This window comes from Rhopilema esculentum, chromosome 18, assembly GCF_057945365.1.
Source record: "Rhopilema esculentum isolate cy_ngs chromosome 18, ASM5794536v1, whole genome shotgun sequence".
Taxonomy (NCBI): Eukaryota; Metazoa; Cnidaria; class Scyphozoa; order Rhizostomeae; family Rhizostomatidae; genus Rhopilema; species Rhopilema esculentum.
In genome coordinates, this window is record NC_142832.1 from 3,972,323 (window position 1) to 3,993,358 (window position 21,036).

Genomic DNA, 21,036 nt, shown 5'->3' on the forward strand with positions numbered 1-21,036 from the left:
CTCATGATTTACATTCTTTTGCGAAATTCAAACATGGCTGCTTATGATGACCATTCCCTGGATCCGGAAGCAAGATTCAAATTGCTCTCAAGTCTTGCAGATAATGTCCAAGTGGACAAAAATATTCCTACAAAAAGATATTTTAGATCTGGCGTTGAGCTGGAGAGAATGGTAGGCTATACTTTCTTTAACACAAGTATTTTCAAGGCCTTATAAAAACCAGAGTCTGCCCCGAGTATGGCAAGTGCACACCCAATATATTTTCTAGGTAATGTCCCTTTCTAGGTAAATGTCACTTTGAGATCTGGGTGTGAAATGGGTATAACCTATTGCTTATGGAAAATAAAGAATTACATAAACTTGATTTGTTTTAATAATAAGAAATTACTGTTAATAATTAGGCCTACCTTCTCTTATCTTTTCATTTTCGCTTCTTAACTCGTGTCTTTAGACTCTAGCATAGTTTTGCGCAATAAAGTGCACATTTGAAGTGCACAGTTCTACCAAAGTTCACACTTGCACTTAAAGCTTTTATCTTGCACACCGGAGGTCTTGTTGTATTTTGCAGTCTAAACACAAGAAAAGTTAAACCATTCTACTGTGTCATTTAAAGCAGGAGAACTACAAAGTAGTCTGGTTCCTTTGGAGATGACAAAAAGATTTTTTATGGCTTAGTAGAAAAATAAATGCCAGACTGAACTGTAGAGTGCAGCAGTTTCCAACCCAAATTAGAAAGTTTGCAATTTGTGTATATATCTTGATTAATACGCCTTGTTTCTTAAAAAGGATAGAAGCCAGATATAAAACCAAGTTTAAAAAATCAAAGATTATTATTAACTCATTTGCATATTTTATCAATCATGATATCATTGCCATAAGCTAAGATGGTTTGAGAAGATGATAAAGGCTAATTTAAAATATTATCTTCCACACTTTCCGGCCTTTGGGCATTATCCAACGTTTATACTAGAGTGTCAGATGAAAAGTACTTTAGTATGATATGTTTCTGTTTTTCTGTGCTGGCATAAAAATATTGTTTGAGGATAAAATTAATTGAAAAGGCAACAGGATTTTGAAGACAACTAATAGAGAGTGTGGGAAAACAACAGACCTGAGCGAGGCTCAAACTCACCACCCCTGACTTTGTATGTCAAGTGCTCTAACACTGAGCTATTGCTTTCAAGCCATCACCCAAGGCCAAGTCATTCATCCGCACTGCCTCACCCTTTTACCAATCACACATATTTAAATACTATTGAAAATGATAACAATTTTAAAAAAAATGATTATCACTAATTACCTCAGCTATCCCCTTGCTCTGTCCCTAGGTAAGCAAAATAAATTTCTGTATTATTTGAAAATTCAATTTTTTTTGCAGGCAGGAACTTATTTGGGTGAAGGAAGCATCGAAAATGCCTTTACACTATACATGAAATACATAGTGTAAGTTTCATATCTGAATAAAAATTTTCTTTATACATAACCCCTTTTTAAAGACAGTTCAAATTCCAACTGTTTTGTTAGATTCAATTAGACTCAGTTTTCTTATTCTATGTTGTTCTAATTTGGTGTGACTCTAAGAATGAGTTGGAAATACATTTGCTTTGTTTCAAAAAGGTTTAATTTAGGGGTGTTGTATAAAATGTTTGTGTAAGCTTTTATCCCCAACTCAAGTTCAGCTTGTCCCTTTTGCATACCTAGAATTCCATTCAAGGGAAATTTAGCTATACCCAGAGAGGAATGTCTAAATTTATCTGTCATTAGTGCTTAATACTGTATAGGTAGAGCTGTACATGTTCTATTGGTACATTGATAATAATATATTTTATTAACATTTAATCAGCAAGTATGACATTATTGTCAAGTAATGGTTTCCATATAGATTGTTTGTTGAGAAGCTTCCAAAGCATCCACAATACAAGCAAGCAGATTCTCTTGCAGTTAAAAAGACAATGGAGGTACTGAGAAACTTTAGTGTATTTTCACAAAATTTCCCAGTATTTTCAGTAGCAAATGGCTTTTATTTTCAATGGTTTCAGGAGAGTAATAACTTACAATATGATATTTCTGAATTATTTTGGATGGATCTGGGTTTTTTTTATCAAGATGATTAAGAAGCTTTTCTTTAAGTGGCTATGTAGCTTTTATGTTTTACTAGTTATAGATGCAATGTTAAGTTCCAACACTGTTTAACCCAAGTCTTTCAATGGTAGTACTTGTCTTCTACTAAATGACACACTTTGTATCAATCAAAGACTTCTGTCTCTTAAACATTATTTCAAAACTTTTTATCTTTTTTATCTGTTACAGAATGTCAAAAAGATTTTCCCAATTACTGAAAAGTTAAGAATGACAATAAAGAAATTATATTCTGAACAGTACAACAAGTGGACATTTGAGAAAAACAAACGGGTAAGTCAACTACTTGATAACTATTTCCTGTAAACTGAGACAAGTTTTTGATAGCAAAGAAAGAACTTGCTTTCTTTTCCACATGGCTCAACCCCTGATTCTTCTATGATCTGCATTTTGTATTGATACCTTCAGAATGAGTTAATTGAAAAGGTATAAGAGAGTTTTTGTAAAGACAGAAAGAGTTTGTTCAAACATACCATTTTCATCTCAATTTACTTTTGATTTACATCTGGATACAAACTTCTGCTAACCTTTGCTTCATTATCTGTCATTCCTAGTTCAGAATTTATGGGGGCATGCAGGAGGCTCAGGCTTGGAAAATTGTGGCATTCGTCGAATAATTGACAAATGTTTGACAAATCATATTTGCCAAGAACCCATCCAATATGTTATCTTGTCGGAAAATGAAGGGTCTGAGCCTTCCCCAAACATAACCCTAAATTTGCGCCACTGCCAAGGAGTGTAAGATGATAATTGCTTCAGTATTTTATTTCTCTGCTTTTCCATGTTGTTTTGTCATTTCGCATCAATGTAGCTTAATTTTAATCCAGCTACATGCCAGGCTCTTGGGTTCAGATTTCTCGTATTTCCCTGACACCTTTGCAGGGGAAGCAAGGACCTTTCTTCTTTACCAGACTGTCAGTTAAAGACTAAGTGAAACATTTGAACGATTATTGATATAGCGATTTGTGCTCAGGGTTATGATTTATTGGACCTCCCTTTTCGCTTAACAATACCTTGAGCTGCCTGTTTAATCTGTAGCTATTCATAAGTTAACAGCAAGAGATGGTGCAGATTTCAGCACATGTTTTCAAAGTTCAAAGGAGATAAAATGCAGTTGACAATGAAATAAAAAATGTATGGATCCTAGCAGGGTCTGGAGCTTGGGACCCAAGCAAAATTCAAATATAGTCAATCGCCTTGCTATTAGTTTTTTTTCAAGAAAGCTCAGCTGTGACAAATGTACAGACCTTTTGTGTCCATCTTACAGCTGGAGCCTACATCAATTTACCCCTTTACTGAAGCTATAAAACGACAAAGATGATACTCTTTTTTGCGATCGAAATACGAGAGCTGCAATTTACAATAATGCACACCATTTTATTATTCTGTGTATTACCGATACACATAATTTGTGTTATTTTCAAACAGGCCGAAGAAGAAAACAAAATTAGGCAACAGAAAGAAGTAGAACTACAGCAAAAGCAGAAAGAAGAAGAAGAGAGAAAACGCCAGCTTGAACAATTATCATCGCAACAGAAAAGTGGGAAAAACTTTCCCCAACCCAGCGCGCCACTTGCACCCCCACCTACTCTACATGTAGAAGAAGACTACCCTTCAGCCCCTAAAAACATTGACATTGTAAACGATCAGTCTGCCTTACCTGATGCTCCACCACCACCCTACTCACCCCCTTCGGACTATTTTTATAATCAAGACGACTTGGCTGCAGCTGACACAAGACGTCCAACATCAACAGACCAGTTTACAAGTGAGCTGAGACCAAGGTAACTTTTCTCATTTCGAAGTATCAAGTACTATTCGTCAAGGATGCCAGATCATACTTCTTTTTAAAATATCTTTTTTGCCCCTTCCAGTTGAAATGAACAGCTAGAATGCACGTATAGAATATATTCTATAATCGTGTCAGCTTTCTTGTTTGATACTTTTCCATACTTGCTATGCCACTTTAGCCATTTTAACTCTCATCTTTCGTTTATTATTTGGTCATTTGCCTTTGTTTTCATGGATACGCATGTAGTTTCAACAGAAGCAACAGTTAGATTTCTATTCATTTTTAACAAAATGGACAGTGGAGTTCGGATGGGGAGTAATCTTATACTACATGAAAAGGAACCCTACACCTAAGAAAATATTTCTGTTTTCTTAAGGATTTATGTTTGATTATCATAAATTGCAGCTCTACTCCTACGGTGGATAGAACAACTAAACCAAACTCGGTTTTCGATCGTCAAAGTAAGTGTATCATCTTTGTATCTTTCTGGCTTTAGACAATTCATTGACAGCTTGATACTTCGAAGTAAAATGCAATGAAAATTTTTGAATGGTATTTTGTGCTTGTTTTTTGTTGATATGTTTTTAATAGGAAAACTTTATTATGTTTTTAACTACAATCCTGGTCAAAAGTTATTAAACTGGCTGGCAAATTGCAGTCTTTTTGAAAACAAAATACACTCCCTACCCCATCAGGCAATGTTGACTTGCTTATTTCTACACATTTCGATTGCTATAACTTGGGTGTTTTCCAAAAAACCAACATTGCTGCAAGGGTGGGGGTTTTTATGACATTTTCGGGGTAAAATTGCACTTTCTGGTTTTTCTCCAATCCACTAACTTTTTGGCCAGGATTGTAGACCATGTTTGATATTATTGATAAGGAAGCATTTTCCCCTGAAAGTTTCTTCTGCAACATGAATAATGTTTTCCATTGGCGGATCTGATTCGCCAAGTAAAAAAGTTTAAATAAAAACCTAGGCCAATCCCCTGAAGACCTTAGAGTGTGTCTTACTGAGATTGAATTTTTATCATCAAGGCAAGCCAATGTAACGATATATAAGTGCTTCACGTTCTTCCTTTTTTGTTATTTTAGTTTCAAGTTCAATTAGTGGTTTACGAAGAATTTATGTACCACAAGCGATCGTTAGCAGATTTTTAAGCCTAGCATCAATGAACACATTGCGAAATGTCGAAACATGCGGAATACTCGCAGGAAAATTGGCAAGCTATATAATTAATTTCAACGAATTTAGCTTCTCTTGTTATGGTGCTTTTATTTTGAAATTGACTGTTCCTCTATAATTTGTCGTCCTTTCTAATTTGTATAAAACATTTTGGAAGGATCATACAAGGACTCATAGGATTATACAAAATATTTAGGATTCTATGCAAGGTCGTACCAATAATCCTACAGGAGCCATCAAGATCCTACAGGATCTTGTACAGGATCTGGAAAAAGATTCTGTAGGATGCTTCACCAGGATCCTTAATGTACCATGCACAGATCCTTAAACTGGATCCTGTAAGATATTTCACCGGGGCCGTTTTTCTTGCCTACATTTCTTTGTTATCTTCATTGCAATTCTCTGAGAACCCGGCTGACGGCCTATTGACCATCTCTTCCTACTTGCATGATATATCATTTGATATTTTGTAGGTTAAAATCTAGTATCTTCTTGATCCTTTTTCTCTGCTTTTGATCACCACCAGGGGCGGCTGGGAGTAAATTTTTTTTAGTATTACTTTTTCAAACGTATGGAAGATGCATGAAAAAGGAAAATTAACAATTTCTTTATGAAGGAATTTTGAACCTCCTCAGCTGGAGGGGTATAGGGGTTTTACAACACTCCCCCCCCCCCCCAAATTTGGCCTAGCCATACGTTGGGGAAATATGCATATCTTCAATTGACTCTAAACAACAAACAAAAAGTCACTAAAAGACATAAATTGGTCGGGTATACACATTTTTGTAAGCAACTAGGAATCTGAGCGAATGCTGAAAGTTTTAAGTTAATTGGCAATTTTAGTGCTGTATCTCCTAGAAAATAAATGCAGATACTTCCTTGCTCGCATATCAAAAAGAAATCTATGAAGAGCCTGATTTCCTGTTGGTCTTTTTAAACAAACTGGAGGGCTGTAACATTTGTCAGAAGGGCTTGCGAGCGGTGATTAGTCGTGAAAAATATTTGGCGGCCACTTCCTCTGAGCCACCATGTGGGCCCGTTATTAGAATCGCGATTGTAATAACGGAAACCGCTGCGTGAAAGCCCTCTGAACACATTCAAGGTTCAGTTCAGTTCATCATTCATTTTAAATGCCTTTACATAAGCAACTTGCAACATTTTGAATAGCTACAGTTTACAAATGTACAAATAAATTTGAAAGGATGCAAGCTAAAAATTTATTATAGAAAAATACATGACGAGATATATCTGGCACGGCCTTTCAGTTCGAGACATTGCTAGTGAGTTAATTCCACCCGTTTCAAAATAATTGATGGTCATTCACTTGATCTTCCACAACACGATTCATTTTGAAACAGCTAACTTACAAGCAAAATCATAAAACAGCACTGGCGAAAGGTAAATGGCCGCGTTATTAGAATCCCAGAAGTAATAACGGGGCTGCTAGGCTCCTTTATTTCAAGAACCAAGAACAATTGAATTTTACGTCATCGGTGAGTCCCGTGACAAAGACTTTGCTGTTTCCGTTATTAGAAACGCGAAAGTAATAATGAGACCGGGAGCCTCGAACTAGTTTTGAACGATTTGAAATACCATTGAAAAACATAATAGGCTTCCTGTGGTTAAGGATTAGCAGGTAATTATCATCCCCTTCAGATGAATAGAGGACAGATACCATATTATTTTTACGTCATTGGTTGTGTCTAGCAGACGAATGCATCAAACTGATAAAGACTTTGGAAAAAGTGTTATTACAGTAATAACGGTAATAACACTGCCCGCCGCCCCTGATCACCACTTAAGTACCAATGTTCAAGACATCAGACTGAAATTTGTCATGTTTCCATACTATCAACTTCAGACTGTGGGTTCTTCAAAACTGAAGTTTTTCATTTGTGTGTTTACATTCTTTCAACTGCAAATATGCCCTTGTCTTATGAGAATTTACGGGGAATAGAATTAAAATGACGACATTTTCATCAACAGGCGAAAAATGTATTCCAAATAACACACTTAGTAATACCCAAACAAACTGGAACCCCGGATTCATGTACAACTACAAATGAGGAAGAGATGTTTGAAGTTCAAGACAAGTATGATTTAGTGACGCTTGGATGGATTCATGTATGTTTTCTAACCACAATGATTCTTGCATCCTTTTTGTAGCATTTCTTAGATGACATTAATTGTGTGCTCTGTGTGTACATATACCCATTAAACACCCAGGATTGGTAAATGTATGCCAGGCGAGACATTCAGGAGGGTTTTGCATGTTTATATACAGCTAGCTACATTCATGTAATACCAGGGATTGTAAGATATTTTGTTTTAAAGGATTGACATGTGTTCTACGTCGCCCATACCTTCAATTACGTATTTCGCTCACCCCTTAACTGTATATCACATAGGTGAACGGTCATACCTATTTTGATAATGCGTCACATTTAATATAATGTTTGTAAAGGCAATAGACAGATACTCAAGAGCTTTAGCCTGCTTTTAAAATTTATAAACCAATCAGTGAGTGTGATTCAACTCACACGCGTATTAATTGGCTAATATTTATTGAAAGGTGGCTTAAGCCACTTTTATATCGGTCAGTTACCTTTATGTCACGCTGAAGTGTACCTCAATATGATTCTTGCAATTTTAGAAAATAAGTTCGTTATGAATGAAAATACGGGTAATTATACTACCTTATAATCAGACAAACTCACTCCACTCACTTTACTGACGCTAAACAAATTGAGCGTCTAACTTACTCAATATAACAGCATTATTAACGACTCGTGGAGCTCGTTTACTTTATAATTTGAACTTTCTTTATTCAAGCAAATAAGTTTCCTTTCATAGCTATCCCTGTTCAGACTCTATGTTCTTTATAATTCAGGCTCCTTCAAACAAACTCTGCTCTTCCTTGATTCATACAATTATCAAACGTGGCCTGTAGAGCGCTTTTATAACCTTGATTAAACATACCTCTTGGCTAGAGTTCAAAGTATGTTAGCTTGAAATTTTAGTGTATTTATCATATCGACTGAAGTTTGTTTTCTTCTAGACGCATCCATCCCAGACAAGCTTCCTTTCAAGTGTTGATCTACATACTCACTACGCGTATCAAGTAATGATGCCAGAGGCAATAGCTATCGTTTGTGCACCCAAGTTTGACCAGTATGTATATTGGTGCCCCTTTAGCCATTGCCAAAATAATTTATGATAAGATCTATATATTTCCACTCATTTCCTGCAATCTCGATGACTAGCGATCCCATATAAAAATAAGAATACATTTGACTTTATCCATAGTCCCAACTTTTCTTTATAAGCCTTCTCTAGTCTTGCAGCTGTTTCCCAGGGAGCCCTTACAAAATGCCCCAAGCGAGCTGTTTCTCTTTTCTGCCTATAGTCTAACGGAAATTCTCAATATTGTCTGGGAAACAGTCATTCGTGTTAGGTTACCTGTGGGTCAGTCTTGCTTTAGACTGTAGATACTTTTTGTTATGCAAACTTGCCGATAAATAGTCACGACTGTATCATTGAGGTATCAAGAGAGTAGAATGTGCATGATATCAGGGACTGCAAGGCATTTTCCTTCAAGTTTACGACGTTATCCCAGACACTTAATATTCCCCACTTCTCATCCACTTCCAGCTTAGGAAATCCTATCTTCAATAACTTGCCTATCAATGTTCATTGTGTGTTGTAAGCAAAATCTATGTTCAATGTATGATGTATAGCTTTCGACTAATTTTCAACCTCTTCCATACAGAGTTGGGGTTTACCGATTGACATCCAACCACGGAATGTCCTTCATAGGCTCATGCAATAAGACGGGATTCCACCCTCATCCAAAGGAACCCCCGTTGTTTGAGGTATTTCTTATGATAATTTTGATTTTCCTAGATATCGTAGCTATTATACTGTTGTTTAACATATGACGAATAAAAGCTTTCGATTTGGTCTTTTGGGCAATTTGTACCCACACCCCTGGCAAAAAATAGCTGAGACTTATGAACGGAAAGGGAATTCGCGTGCTATATCTTCATATAATGTGCGCTGGTGACCTAAACCCCCCTCCCCCCGTGAGCAATGTTGTTTAGGATGGTTACAGAATAATTGGGGTTTACAACATTAGTTACTTATCCAATCACAACATTGATTCGGGGGGAAAAGGGGATGGGTGATTTGTAAGTAGCTTCCTTTTTTGAAAGTGTCTCAGCATTTGTTGCCAAGATTGCAGTTCTAAAAACCAGCCACCACTAGGAAGGAGCATAGTCGTTTATGCACCTGTTGCCAGTCAGATTCTTATTTAAATGTATGAAAACATTGTATGATGGAAAGAGAAACAACTGCGAAGTTTTTGTAGGTGTTCAAACAATTTTTCCAAGAATTAGAGCTTTGGTATGGTTTTAGAACATAAAATGTTGGGAATGAATAAAACATTTATTTAAGATATTCTGCGACTGGACTTTAGTTTTTCTGATACTTTTAGTGACAGTTTTAAATTCATATACAGTTTATGTATATTTTACAAGGGTAAGGTGTTTAAAACACTTTATCTTGACAAAGAATTTACGTCAAGGAAGAAGTTATCTGTTTCCACTCCAAATTTACTTCAAAGTCAACCTATATTTCTTGAACTAAATACCACAATGTTTTCCATCGCCTTTTTGTATTCTAAACCCACAAGGAAAAACTGAAGAGCCTAAGATTCGTCTTGAAATTGAACGAGGCCAAAACGAAATGGCTATACGAACTGGATACCACAGGTTGTCCAGTTTATCGACATTTAGCTATTTTGGTTTAGAATTTGGAACACGCAGCTTGATAAAAAAGAAGATAAAAAGATTTTTATTACTTTAGTGAAGATGACTCTAGCTAGAGTCGAAACGTATTAATTGATTTCTGTCTACTGATTATGTTAAGCTATAATTGACTATGGTCAAACTGATTTTGCCACACCTGGATTTATAACTGAAATGTCATGTCTCTCTTTGTCGCCGTACTGGTTTTTCCATTTTGATTTATTTTCACTTTTATTGTCTTACAGGAATCAGATCATATTGAGATGGACCCAGCAATGGACCTTAGTGTTCTAGATTTGAGATAATGTGGCCAGAAATGTTTAAAGAGTTTATGTAATATCAATTTTTAGTGTTTTCGGATATCATACTGTTAGGTGCATTTAAAAACATGTAAATACGTTTAATTTGATTTTAGTTTAGTCTCAGTCGTACCTTGTGCAATTTAAGTTTCTTATTACTATTCCAGGGTACAAAAGCTAGTTCTCAATTACCGTATCGTTCTTCAAACCAAATTGTATCATGAGAAAAGTTCCCAACCTTCGTTAACTCGTGCCTCTCAAAACCTGTCTTCTTTTCTCAAGCTTTTATCCACAACACGTTGTCTAAATGTTCAATGGATAGGCCCATTTGCTGGTCTGAACAAGGTTAAAGGTTTCTTTTTCTAGATTCCAGTGTCACAGACCCCAAAAAAGAAAACTCATGAAAATCAGAAATGCTAACTCAAGTTGAGCAAGCTACGTTTCATGCTGAAAGGTCCCCAACCCCGTATCTGAAGTACAATTTTCATTGACGTTGTTTGTTTGTTTTGATTCATGGGGCACAAAGCTGTCCTTGGCTGAAAGAATACAGAAGAATTGGTGGAACTTGGCAAGATCAAATCGCGACTTTACATATAGTCACTGACCGTGCAGGCCTAAGAACATGCGCTCGTGCTTTTCAAATCGACTGTTTCAGCTGGAGAGCCGCTAAATTAGCACTTTTGTATCTCCATAGCAACATTGGTTGAAAATTGTATAATTATAACTACTCGGTAGGATGAAATGAAGGAAAATTCAGTTACTGGTACATTGTCCATTGTAAGGCAAGTAAATTTCCAGAAAAATAATGGTCACACAGTCAGTGACCTGGGAAAAGGTAATTTAAACAAGAGTTTCGGATGACACACCTAGACCTTCTCTGAGTAGTAGAACCTGGTACGATAAACAATGGAGCACCGAAGTGAAAGTTTAAATTCTAAGCCAGAATAACAGTAGTCCGTTAGGAAACTTACAATTTTTGAAAATCTTTCATTCAGTAGATCTTTCCAAATCTTTCATTGGGTATATCTAAATTATTAACTGCTCTTGTATATCCAGAGGTATTTTGTGGTGTTCTTTCAGATTATAAGGTCAAAGTAAAATATTCTTAAATTGCATTTTTATGACGTCACACTTCAGAATTTTTCGACATCTGCGACTGCCTCTACAGAGTATGGAACTTAATGCGCGAATATAGACTATAGGAGTAAAGAGCTATTAAAAGCAATACTGGTGTGGGGCCCTCACAAAAAGAGTTACTTTTCGACATTTACAAGGGAGCTCGTCTTCAGTTTACAGTGACTCCCTCAATAGAAATTTATTTGGCAATTAACTGAAATAATTTCTCTGTTAATTAGTGTATCTTGTAAATTGAGCTCTGATGCAAGAATTCATTTCCTTTTGAGGAGAAATAATTGCCTCGGCTACAGACGATTCTACACTAGACACCCACGCGCAATGCAAATTGTTTTAAACCTCAATTGATGAGGACAATAAACTTATTCAATTGCCAAATAATAAGGCGATAATCATACGGAATCAATTGTACGAATTTTGAAAAAATCGATTAAAATTGAGCAATATCAGCCATTTTCAGGGTCATCATTACATTATAGCTTATAGCGGATGTTGATGTGTCCTGTTAATTTCTATGCAAATATCCAATCAGATGCCGGGATAAATTTAATCAGCCAATGATCTGCAACTAATAATTTATGCATATTTCTATTCTCTGAAAGGAAAAATCTTCCGCAGTCCAAATCGATTGAAAAATGGCGGCTGTCAACATCACAGCAAAGATTTCTTTTATATTTATCGTTTCGTTATTCTTTTCATATTGTAGTGCATCATTTGAAAATTTGTATTGTGGACAAGATAATTGCTATGATGGTAAGAAAAATATTCTTCTCATTTTCGATAGGCCATAATGAGCTGGTACCGACGTGCCGGCGTGGCCTAGCCATTTCCATGTGGGTTGTGAGACCAAATTGCTATTCTAATATAAAATCATTCAATTAACGAACGAACTTTGGTTTAAATATGTATTTCTATTTTAGTTCTTGGAGTAACTAGAGATGCAACAAAGGTATTTCGATTTTTATGTTGATCTAAGTTATCTGATCTTTATCGCAATTATTTGTTCATTGTTGACCAAGTTAATGAAGTCCTTGGTAAACAGATCTCCGAATAATCAAACAATGCCTAAACTTTTGTAAATAGACAGTTTTTTATAAATTTGGTCGCAACGTATTTCCCAGTTGCTATTTATCAACTTCTGTGTGCAGTGGTTTGGTGTTTACTGTTTAGCGACCCTTTTTACCAGTTAAACTTATCTGATTTCAAATTTAAAAAGGCAAAAATTGTTTGATCACATTTATGCATTGTGATATTTTACATTGTAGTGTCTTAGTGAAAAAATTTTCACCCATGCATGTTCCATAATAAACCACAAACAGGGCTTTATACTCATTCTTTTAAAAATAAATGTACAAATTATTTAATAGACAAACTTAAGTTGAACTCTTTTAATAAGTATGGATGGATTTTAAAATAGCATTTTTAACTAACATTATAGGTTTATTACTCATTATTTGAATTTTGTACTAGGTTTTTACTGATTTTTATTTCCTTATTGGTTGAATTTAGATTATTTGTACTTTTAATTTGTGAACCAAGCTGAAAGCAAGTTTTCAAACTTAGTTTGTTATTCACATTAAAGATTATTATACATACATACATACGTATAGATACAAAAGAATAGGGTGGTCCTCGTGAAAAATTTCTCAAAAATCAATGGCAAAAATATAAAGGACTACTTAACCCCATGTAGAAGTAGAACTTAGCCCCCTAAGTCCCCAGCTCTACACCCTTGCTGAAAAAAATTCTTTAGCCTGATAATATATAGCATATATTATTCATCTCAATCTTCAAATTTTGCATAATGGTTTTCTTCTCCCCAGGGTGAAATTTCAAAAGCTTACAGAAAGCTTGCAAGAAAGTATCATCCTGATGTATATAAGGTGAGTTATACTTTAATTTGTTTCAAATATTGGCCAAATGTCATCAAAAAGCAACAAATTGGCCAAATGCTACTGCTTCTTTGAGAACTCAAACTAAGAGTGCTAAAATCAACAATGGTGTTGTGATATCAAAATCAGCTTCCAGTAGCTGCAGCTTGCTTTCTTTCTGCATACTTTTCCAAATTTGTGCTCAAATCGCATATGGCGTGGAAAATCACTTGTCAGATCAAATTTGGTATGCTGTTAGGACAACTTCAGCAATAGATGCTGTAATGTTGCCCAGTTTGGCCACAATGTTTCAACTGCAAAATAATCAACAAAATTTGGTGCAACATTGTCCCACACTATGTTGCCCAGTTTGGCCAAGGCTTAACCTTTCATAGCAAGTTTTTTAACACAAAATCCTCAGTAAACGTTTAAAGCTTTATTTGAAATTCTTTGAGTCAACAGGCAAGCAAAACCACATTTGTTTTCGGAGCCAAAAATTTCTTTTAAAACAGAATTGACATATGAGAAAATGTTGTCCAACTCCTGTTGGCAAAATATGTAGAGAGTTCAACTATTTGTAGCAAGCCATAGAAAGGCACTGACATTACAGTTTGAAAATCAAATTAAACATTCAAGTTTCATGATAGCAAACATTGATTACAAAAAGAAGTATGCATGAGTCTTAGAGACTCTACAGTCTCTTTAAACAATATCATCAAGAACCCTGCAAAACAGTGCTGAGGTTTTGGTGGACCCACAGAGTTGCAGTAGAAGTGTAAAGTAAAGAAAGCCACTGACACCTCAAACAGTCAGCTGTAGACCAGTTTTGCCCCATATCAGGGCTCATCAGTATAGCTAGAGTGAATGAGGACCTAAAGCCGATCTAGGGCCAGCAATTAGGCTGTCAGTGGCAATGCATGTGGGTGGTAGTAAAGTGTGAAAAGAAGTACAAATGAGTCTTAGAGACTCAACAGTCCCTTTAAGCAATATCACAAAGAACCGCACTACAAAGCAGTGCTTGGGTTTTGGCATACTGTATGCCAACCCACAGATCTGCAGTAGAAGTGTAAAGTAAAGAAAGCCACTGACACCTCAAACAGTCTGCTGTAGACCAGTTTTGCCCCATATCAGGGCTCAAGACTGGATAAGCTTTGCTTAATTACGCATTGAATAGGCATAGGCAACCATAGACATTGTAACAGTGCTGCTGACAGCAGCTGCTTGACCAAATTAGGCAAGCAAGAGCCTTCTAACCATGTTTCAAAAGCAGTTTATACAAATAGTTGGTTTTAAACCAAATGGTCAGAGACAACCAGACAAGAGACACAACACCTTGTAATTTGGCTTTGCAGCACTTAAGTTCTCCAAAAATGTTATGATTAAGAAAAAATAGCATCTGTAGGACATTAATTGGTTAAAAGCTACCTAGGACAATCTCTTTTGGTCAAAGATGCTTTTCAGTTAGGGGTTGCACATAACTTGGACTACAAATTATTTCCTTCCCATTCTATATTTGTGATTGTCTTTGATTTTTACAGAATAGTTTCTAACTCAATTGACAAGTGAGGTTTTAGGTTGTCTTTACTTTGAATACCTGTTCAAATCAACTCTTATTTTGTTATTTCAATCATAGTGCCCTTTTTGAAATAAACAAGAACTGAAAGGAATGCTAACTAAAATGAATTTTCTTTTCCTCATAGGAAAAAGATGCAGAAGAGAGATTTAGAAAGATAGCAACTGCCTATGAGGTACAGAAGAAGAGTTCCTTCAGACATTAGTATATTGTTTGTTTTTGATAACAGGTTTTGATACCAGGTTTTGATAACAGATTTTGATAACAGGTCCATGTTTTATAATATGTGTCTTGCTCCTCAATTGATCATAAACCACAAACTGGAATTGTTTTTGGTTAAGCTACTTGTGTCAAACCTCACCCAAAGCTTTTTCGTAAGCCAATTATGCCCTAACTATGAAATATTTTGCTATTCAAATATATATAATATTGAAATGAAATAGCTTCAAGAGGATTGAGAGTTGAGAGACATCGCGGTTAAGTTTTTCGGGGATAGTTGTATATTTTGTATTTAAGGGGTTTTATTTGTTTATTATTGCTCACTATTTTTCTTGTTCCCAACACGTTTTCCTGACACTATAAATTGCTGATTAAACCAATTTGTTTTCAGACACTAAAAGATGATGAAGCTAGGACTGACTATGATTACATGTTGGATAATCCAGGTTTGAAGGCTTTGTCAACTCTTGATATCATAATGATTCATCAATTTGCACAGTGACACACATCAAATTTGCTCATACAGCAATCATCAAACCAGCTCTAGTTATCATGTTAACTTTTCTTCATTGCAACTGCACATAGATAAATAACTATACATATATTAATATTAATATTAACTATTAACTATACGTAAATAAATACAAATACATGGTTATTATAACCATGTATTTATATATCTATGTATAGAATGGATGTGAACTTTACCCACTTCTTTGTTTTTTTCAGAATATGCATACTACCATTACTACCGATATTACAAGAGGCAGGTCACCCCTAAGGTTGATGTTAGGATTGTCATAGCTGCTACAGTATCTGTCATCTCAGTTTTACAGGTACATTTATCAAAATTTATCATGAAATAATGTGCTGCAAGCCATTCCTATCAACATTTTGATGTGGCCTGATGCAAATACTGGATGGATAAATATATATCTAGAATTTTTATAGAATTGAAATTTTACGTCATGGGCCCAGATCTTGTGTAATATACCTTAAGAAGAATAGCAACACTATGTACCAATACTTTTTGCAACTTTTCATGCTGGTATCGAAATTTGCACAATTGTTTGACTAACAGCCCTGACTTGGTGGTATAGTGTGTTTACTGCGAAGACCGAATCAACTGCAAACCTTGTGACATAATTGATTCTTATGCTTTGTCACTCGCAACCATTGTTTTTAGAACCCCAAAAACAAACTTTCCCGTGTAAATTTTTGAGTTAATTTTCGTTTTATATTGCAACAACATGTAGAAGTTTCAGTTTCTTACAAAAAAACTATATGTAATAAAGATGTAATAAAGAAAAAACAATCCTTATTTCTTTGTCTCACTGAAGTACCTATATTGAAGAAAATTTAAATCAACTCTTAAAGTGACTATTGATAAAATCTTTGCAATTTTGTTATGTTATGTTTATTTTTTGTTCAAGACTAAATTGTTCTTTTTCATTTTCAGTATATGCACAAACATGTTAGGTTTAATGAAGCTATAGAATATGCTATGCAGCAGCCAAAATTTAAAAACCAGGTAATGTATCTTTGACTTTGTGCTGATACTTGATGAGCTATATGAATGATGGAAAGTTGTTTAAAGCTTCATTTTCAATATTGAAATGACAAACCGGCCAAGACTTATTCTATTAGTAAAGTCTACAAAAGATACAAGATGGAAAATCTCCAAATATGAAATAAGAAAACCTTAACTCATTTTGTAGCACAGTTTTGTATAATATTGTCATTGTTTAAAATGATGCTACTAATTTTGCAACACTTTTCTGTTTGCAAAAGATTTTTAATGCAGCTTGCATAATTAATGCCACTTTTGATCTTCCTTTTTAGGCAATGAAAGTTGCCCATGATGAGGGTTTACTGGTCAAAGGCAAAAAGGCAAAGGGTAAAAAGTCGAAGGTAAAATGTTGCATCAAAGATATACTTTCTTTAAAACATTCATATGTATGGTTTTGGTTTGACAATGGCCGGTATTTGATTTCAATGTTAGCTTTAATTTAAAGAAAAACTGTATTATTTTTAACATCAAAAAATTGCTCAGGGCAAGGTCCCCTTATCAGTTCTCAGTAATGCATTTTTGGTATTTCTTATAGAAGATCAGTTCTTTTAACAGACCTTACATTTTCAATTATCAAATTTAACTTCTCTAAATATCTCCCCCTACTCTGAAATCCTACTGCTATTTTAACAAATATTGGCATATAAAGGAGTCATTTTTCCTCTTCTCTCCTAAGTTTTTTATTTAAAGGATTTTCTTGACATCAATTCATTTTGCTTTGTCTTTCAGGAAGAGAGAAAAGAGGAAGAAGCTAGAATACTGCGAGAAGTTGTTGAGAATTCAATTGACATACGGTAGGTGCTATTTGATGACTATCAATGATTTATAATTTAGCTTTTTCAAACTGTTATCTTTCAAAGTATTATTCCTTGGTTGAACAATCTATACTCTACCAGTGAAGGGTCAATTTGTTATCTCTTTTTGCTATAGAAAACCTTGCAGTTCTCTTGTCATTTCGATGTTTTGGCGTCTATCTTTATTTAAACAAAATACTAGGGTTTCCAGACAAGAGTTTCCACTAAGAGCCTTAAACCACGTGATGGATTATGGATCGTGGATTGGTCATTATAAAGAGCCAATCAAATATTAGGATTGGTCATTATAAAGAGCTTCATTCATTCTGTCAAACATGCTAGATTATTGCGTTTTTCCTCGCTCTGAGGAGTTCTGAATGTTCTCAGTATACGTAAAATGCTTCTTGCGTTTCATGCAGTCTTTAATCTTCTTTTTCAATGTTTGAAAAAGGACTGATGAAAAGAGCTTTTCTCAAAAATAATTGATGATCATAAATTTGAAGAGTTGTTGATCCAAGGATTTATTATGACTCAATCTATTTTCCTTCTGGCGTAATACTTTTTTTCCATCGTAGGGGAGGTTATAGTAAACCATCGCTAAGAGATATTCTTTGGGTGCAGCTAGCGATGAGGTCGGTAATTTTCGGATTTACATTTTAAATTTTCTGATTATTCCTTCAATTTTCTATACTTTAATTTTTATTACCACTTCTTTAACTATATATTCTTCTCAGTTTCCTCGATAGGTACTCTATGTAGCACATATTTCATTGACACAAACTTAGTTTATGAATTTGTTGGTTTCTATTAGTGAGATAGGTATCATTGTTATAAAGATAGAGAGAAATTAAAAAAGAGTAATAAGATGTAGAAAAATGTATAGAAAATAAAACATGATATAGAGAAATGAAAAAAACTTCAAAGATTTGAAATAAATGTGCCTCACACAAAACTTTGAAAATATTGAAATTTAAAAATTATATTAGTATGAAAATAGTATTACAATAGAAATGCTGTTAATTTTTCATACATTACTTTATAATTTATTTTGCCTTACCTCTGGTTTATTTATAACCAACTAACGCAGTTATTCTCTCTATCTAGCCCTTATTACATAGTCTTGTACATCGCATGGGCCGCACGATGGATTTGGAAATTCTGGATATTGAAAGAGGAGTATGGTTCTGAGGAGAAAGAGTACTTGACACGGAAGGCAATTGGAGTTAGTGATTTATATTGGGAGGTACGTTTTGTTTATGTTTTAAAATTTGGCTAAAATGTTTGGTTTTAACTCTTTCATTTGTATTGAAAGAGGTAAGTCACGTGATTAATCCACGGTAGAGCAACGAGATTTAGAAACACCGTAACTCTTTGGAGGCTATCTCTATCTCTGTTTAAATCCCATCTCCGATTCACGCTCCTTTTTTAATTCAGCTAAGTGAGAAAGACGCCTACTTTATTAAACACCCCATTGTAATGCAATTCAGAGAAATATGTCAAAGAATGCCTCATTTTTAAAGTATATATAGGTTTCGATACTTATCACGTGGTCTGAGCAAAGTATAAAGTCTGGCTTTACCTTTTCACCTAATTCCTTATGTTTCCAGCCAATACATGAAGCAAAGAAAGTCACTGATAGCTTTGTTCTGTTGAATTTGAACGTCTTTGTTGTCTATACGATTTTTGTCGAAGGACCCTCATAAGAGAGCTTGAATTTTTTCAACACCCGAGGCGTTCAATACTTGATAGAGGGTTTAGCATATGGCCTGATATGCTAAAAAGGGGGATGTTTAGCAAATGTGAAAGAATTCACCTACAGGAAATTGGTCCTTGAGGAGACACAAACTCGGTATCCTCTGGTAGAAGCATCCTATTATCATTGGAATTTTTTGTCATATTTATTTTTCTGCAGGTTTGATAGAAACAATATAGACATAGAATATATGGTTGGTACTTATAGACCTGCCAATTCTGTTTTTGTTATAGGCTATTGATGACCTTGCCCGAAAAGACTATTTAAACCGCGAGTTATGGGTTAAAGAAAACTTGAAGGTAATGTTCACAACATTTTTATCTACTTGGCAATGTTTCGTAAGGTTTTCAAAATGATATACTGTACGAGGTTTTAGTAGCGGTTAGAGTCGCTTACTACCGATCACGAGGCATGGGCACACCGAAAAAGGGACCAGGACACTGCTCGATAAGCATAGCATGTGTCCGAAAAAATTATCACTTCCTGGTGTCCTAACAATTTATTTAGTAACTAAAAACAATGGAGCGCTAATCAGTGCGCGCGTCAAGTAACTTCTGAAAATTTATGCACTGTCCTACAGAAAAGCTGTACCCTCTCTTTGAATCTTTCCCCTCTCCCATGGAAACCCCCCCCCCCCCTCGTTGGTAAAAATCATTAAACACACTTGGAGAGTGTGATGATCAAGCTGTATGTGTTCCAGTGTGTATTGCAACTATACATTTTCTGGTCCCATCATTGTTTTTGAAAGCAGTCTGTCCCCAATTGTGCTCAATTTTATCTCCAGAGGAGTAGAATTCATGCTAGGTTGAAATTGATGAGTATTTAGTGATAGTAGCCAATCAGAGATAATGTTGGATAGCTCAAACCTCATTGTTGATATCCGCCATTCACTAAGAGCGGAACAAGACAATGTGTTTGGCAGTAGGAATAATTTTTTTCATAAGATGTTTTTCCAGTATCTTCGATGTCACGTTTGAAAATCGACCCCCCCCCCCCCCTCTTTAAAACGACCATTTGAATAAATGCACCCAAAAAGCATAAGAAATTAAAAAAATGTATATTTAATAAAACGAATGTATTAACGTACATGATATAGAGGTTTACCATCCACTTCGACATTGGAAGTTTTCGAATTAAACGACTCAGCCTTTAGTTAGGTTAGCTATTCTCATCTGAGAAGCACACAGGGCATAAATTTGTTTGCTTTTTCTGCACGTGACATGCCAGTTAGGCTGTGAATACCTGACTCTGAAGAAAACCACCTCAAAAAGATGCCCAGTACAACTTCATTACTCAGCTACTGCCTTGTTTCGCAATAAACCCTAAATTTTTCTTTTTAATTTTCCAGGCATTCAAGGAGGAACAGGAAGAAGAGATGAGAGTCAAGATGGCTGAAAATAATAAACACAAAATGTGGAGGTGAGTGCGTAATGAATGTAATATCAATTGGTCTGTTTGGTCTGTCTTTTCCTTAAATGTCAATTTATCATACTCTACTCTAAACCATGTTTTTTTATTAATAATGATTTGAATACAAAACAGTATTGTCAAGTCTTTTTTCAAATTGATATCAGTATTGCTGTTTTTAGAAAATAGTTATTAAGGTATTTAACCAATCAGAAATAATGTAATTATAGTTGACTTGTTTCACAGTTTTCTTATCACGTTCAGATTCTATGTTTGCTCCTCCTTTGATCTCATCCATCTTTCATCGTTTGTTAAAATGTATTTTCATAACTTTTGCAGGCGATACATGAAAGCTGGTGGACCCGGAAGAATGACATTTGCTGAAGACTAATTTGCAATTGTATCAAACAGTGGCACATCAGATCTATTTACTGTGTATCAATTCATTTGTTTTGTTAATCAGCAATAAAATTGAATTTTCATTTTTGTCACTT

General features: G+C 35.0%; 2 protein-coding genes across 2 annotated transcripts; both read left to right on the forward strand.

Annotated features, from left to right (window-relative positions):
- Nucleotides 1–8: 8 nt before the first annotated feature.
- LOC135680786 (STAM-binding protein-like A) lies at nt 9–11,324 on the forward strand. Its single transcript, XM_065194971.2, has 11 exons — nt 9–171; nt 1,379–1,443; nt 1,883–1,958; nt 2,311–2,412; nt 3,568–3,923; nt 4,337–4,392; nt 5,027–5,154; nt 7,104–7,241; nt 8,176–8,288; nt 8,887–8,989; nt 10,168–11,324. Exons 1-11 carry the CDS (start codon nt 34–36, stop codon nt 10,225–10,227), a joined length of 1,335 nt encoding a protein of 444 aa, XP_065051043.2. The 5' UTR covers nt 9–33; the 3' UTR covers nt 10,228–11,324.
- Nucleotides 11,325–11,948: 624 nt separating this feature from the next.
- Nucleotides 11,949–21,018, forward strand: LOC135680789 (dnaJ homolog subfamily C member 25 homolog). The gene is made up of 14 exons (XM_065194974.2): nt 11,949–12,108; nt 12,276–12,304; nt 13,179–13,238; nt 14,927–14,974; nt 15,410–15,464; nt 15,748–15,854; nt 16,478–16,549; nt 16,861–16,929; nt 17,318–17,382; nt 17,958–18,014; nt 18,487–18,625; nt 19,369–19,434; nt 20,484–20,554; nt 20,882–21,018. Exons 1-14 carry the CDS (start codon nt 11,991–11,993, stop codon nt 20,931–20,933), a joined length of 1,008 nt encoding a protein of 335 aa, XP_065051046.1. The 5' UTR covers nt 11,949–11,990; the 3' UTR covers nt 20,934–21,018.
- Nucleotides 21,019–21,036: the final 18 nt, after the last annotated feature.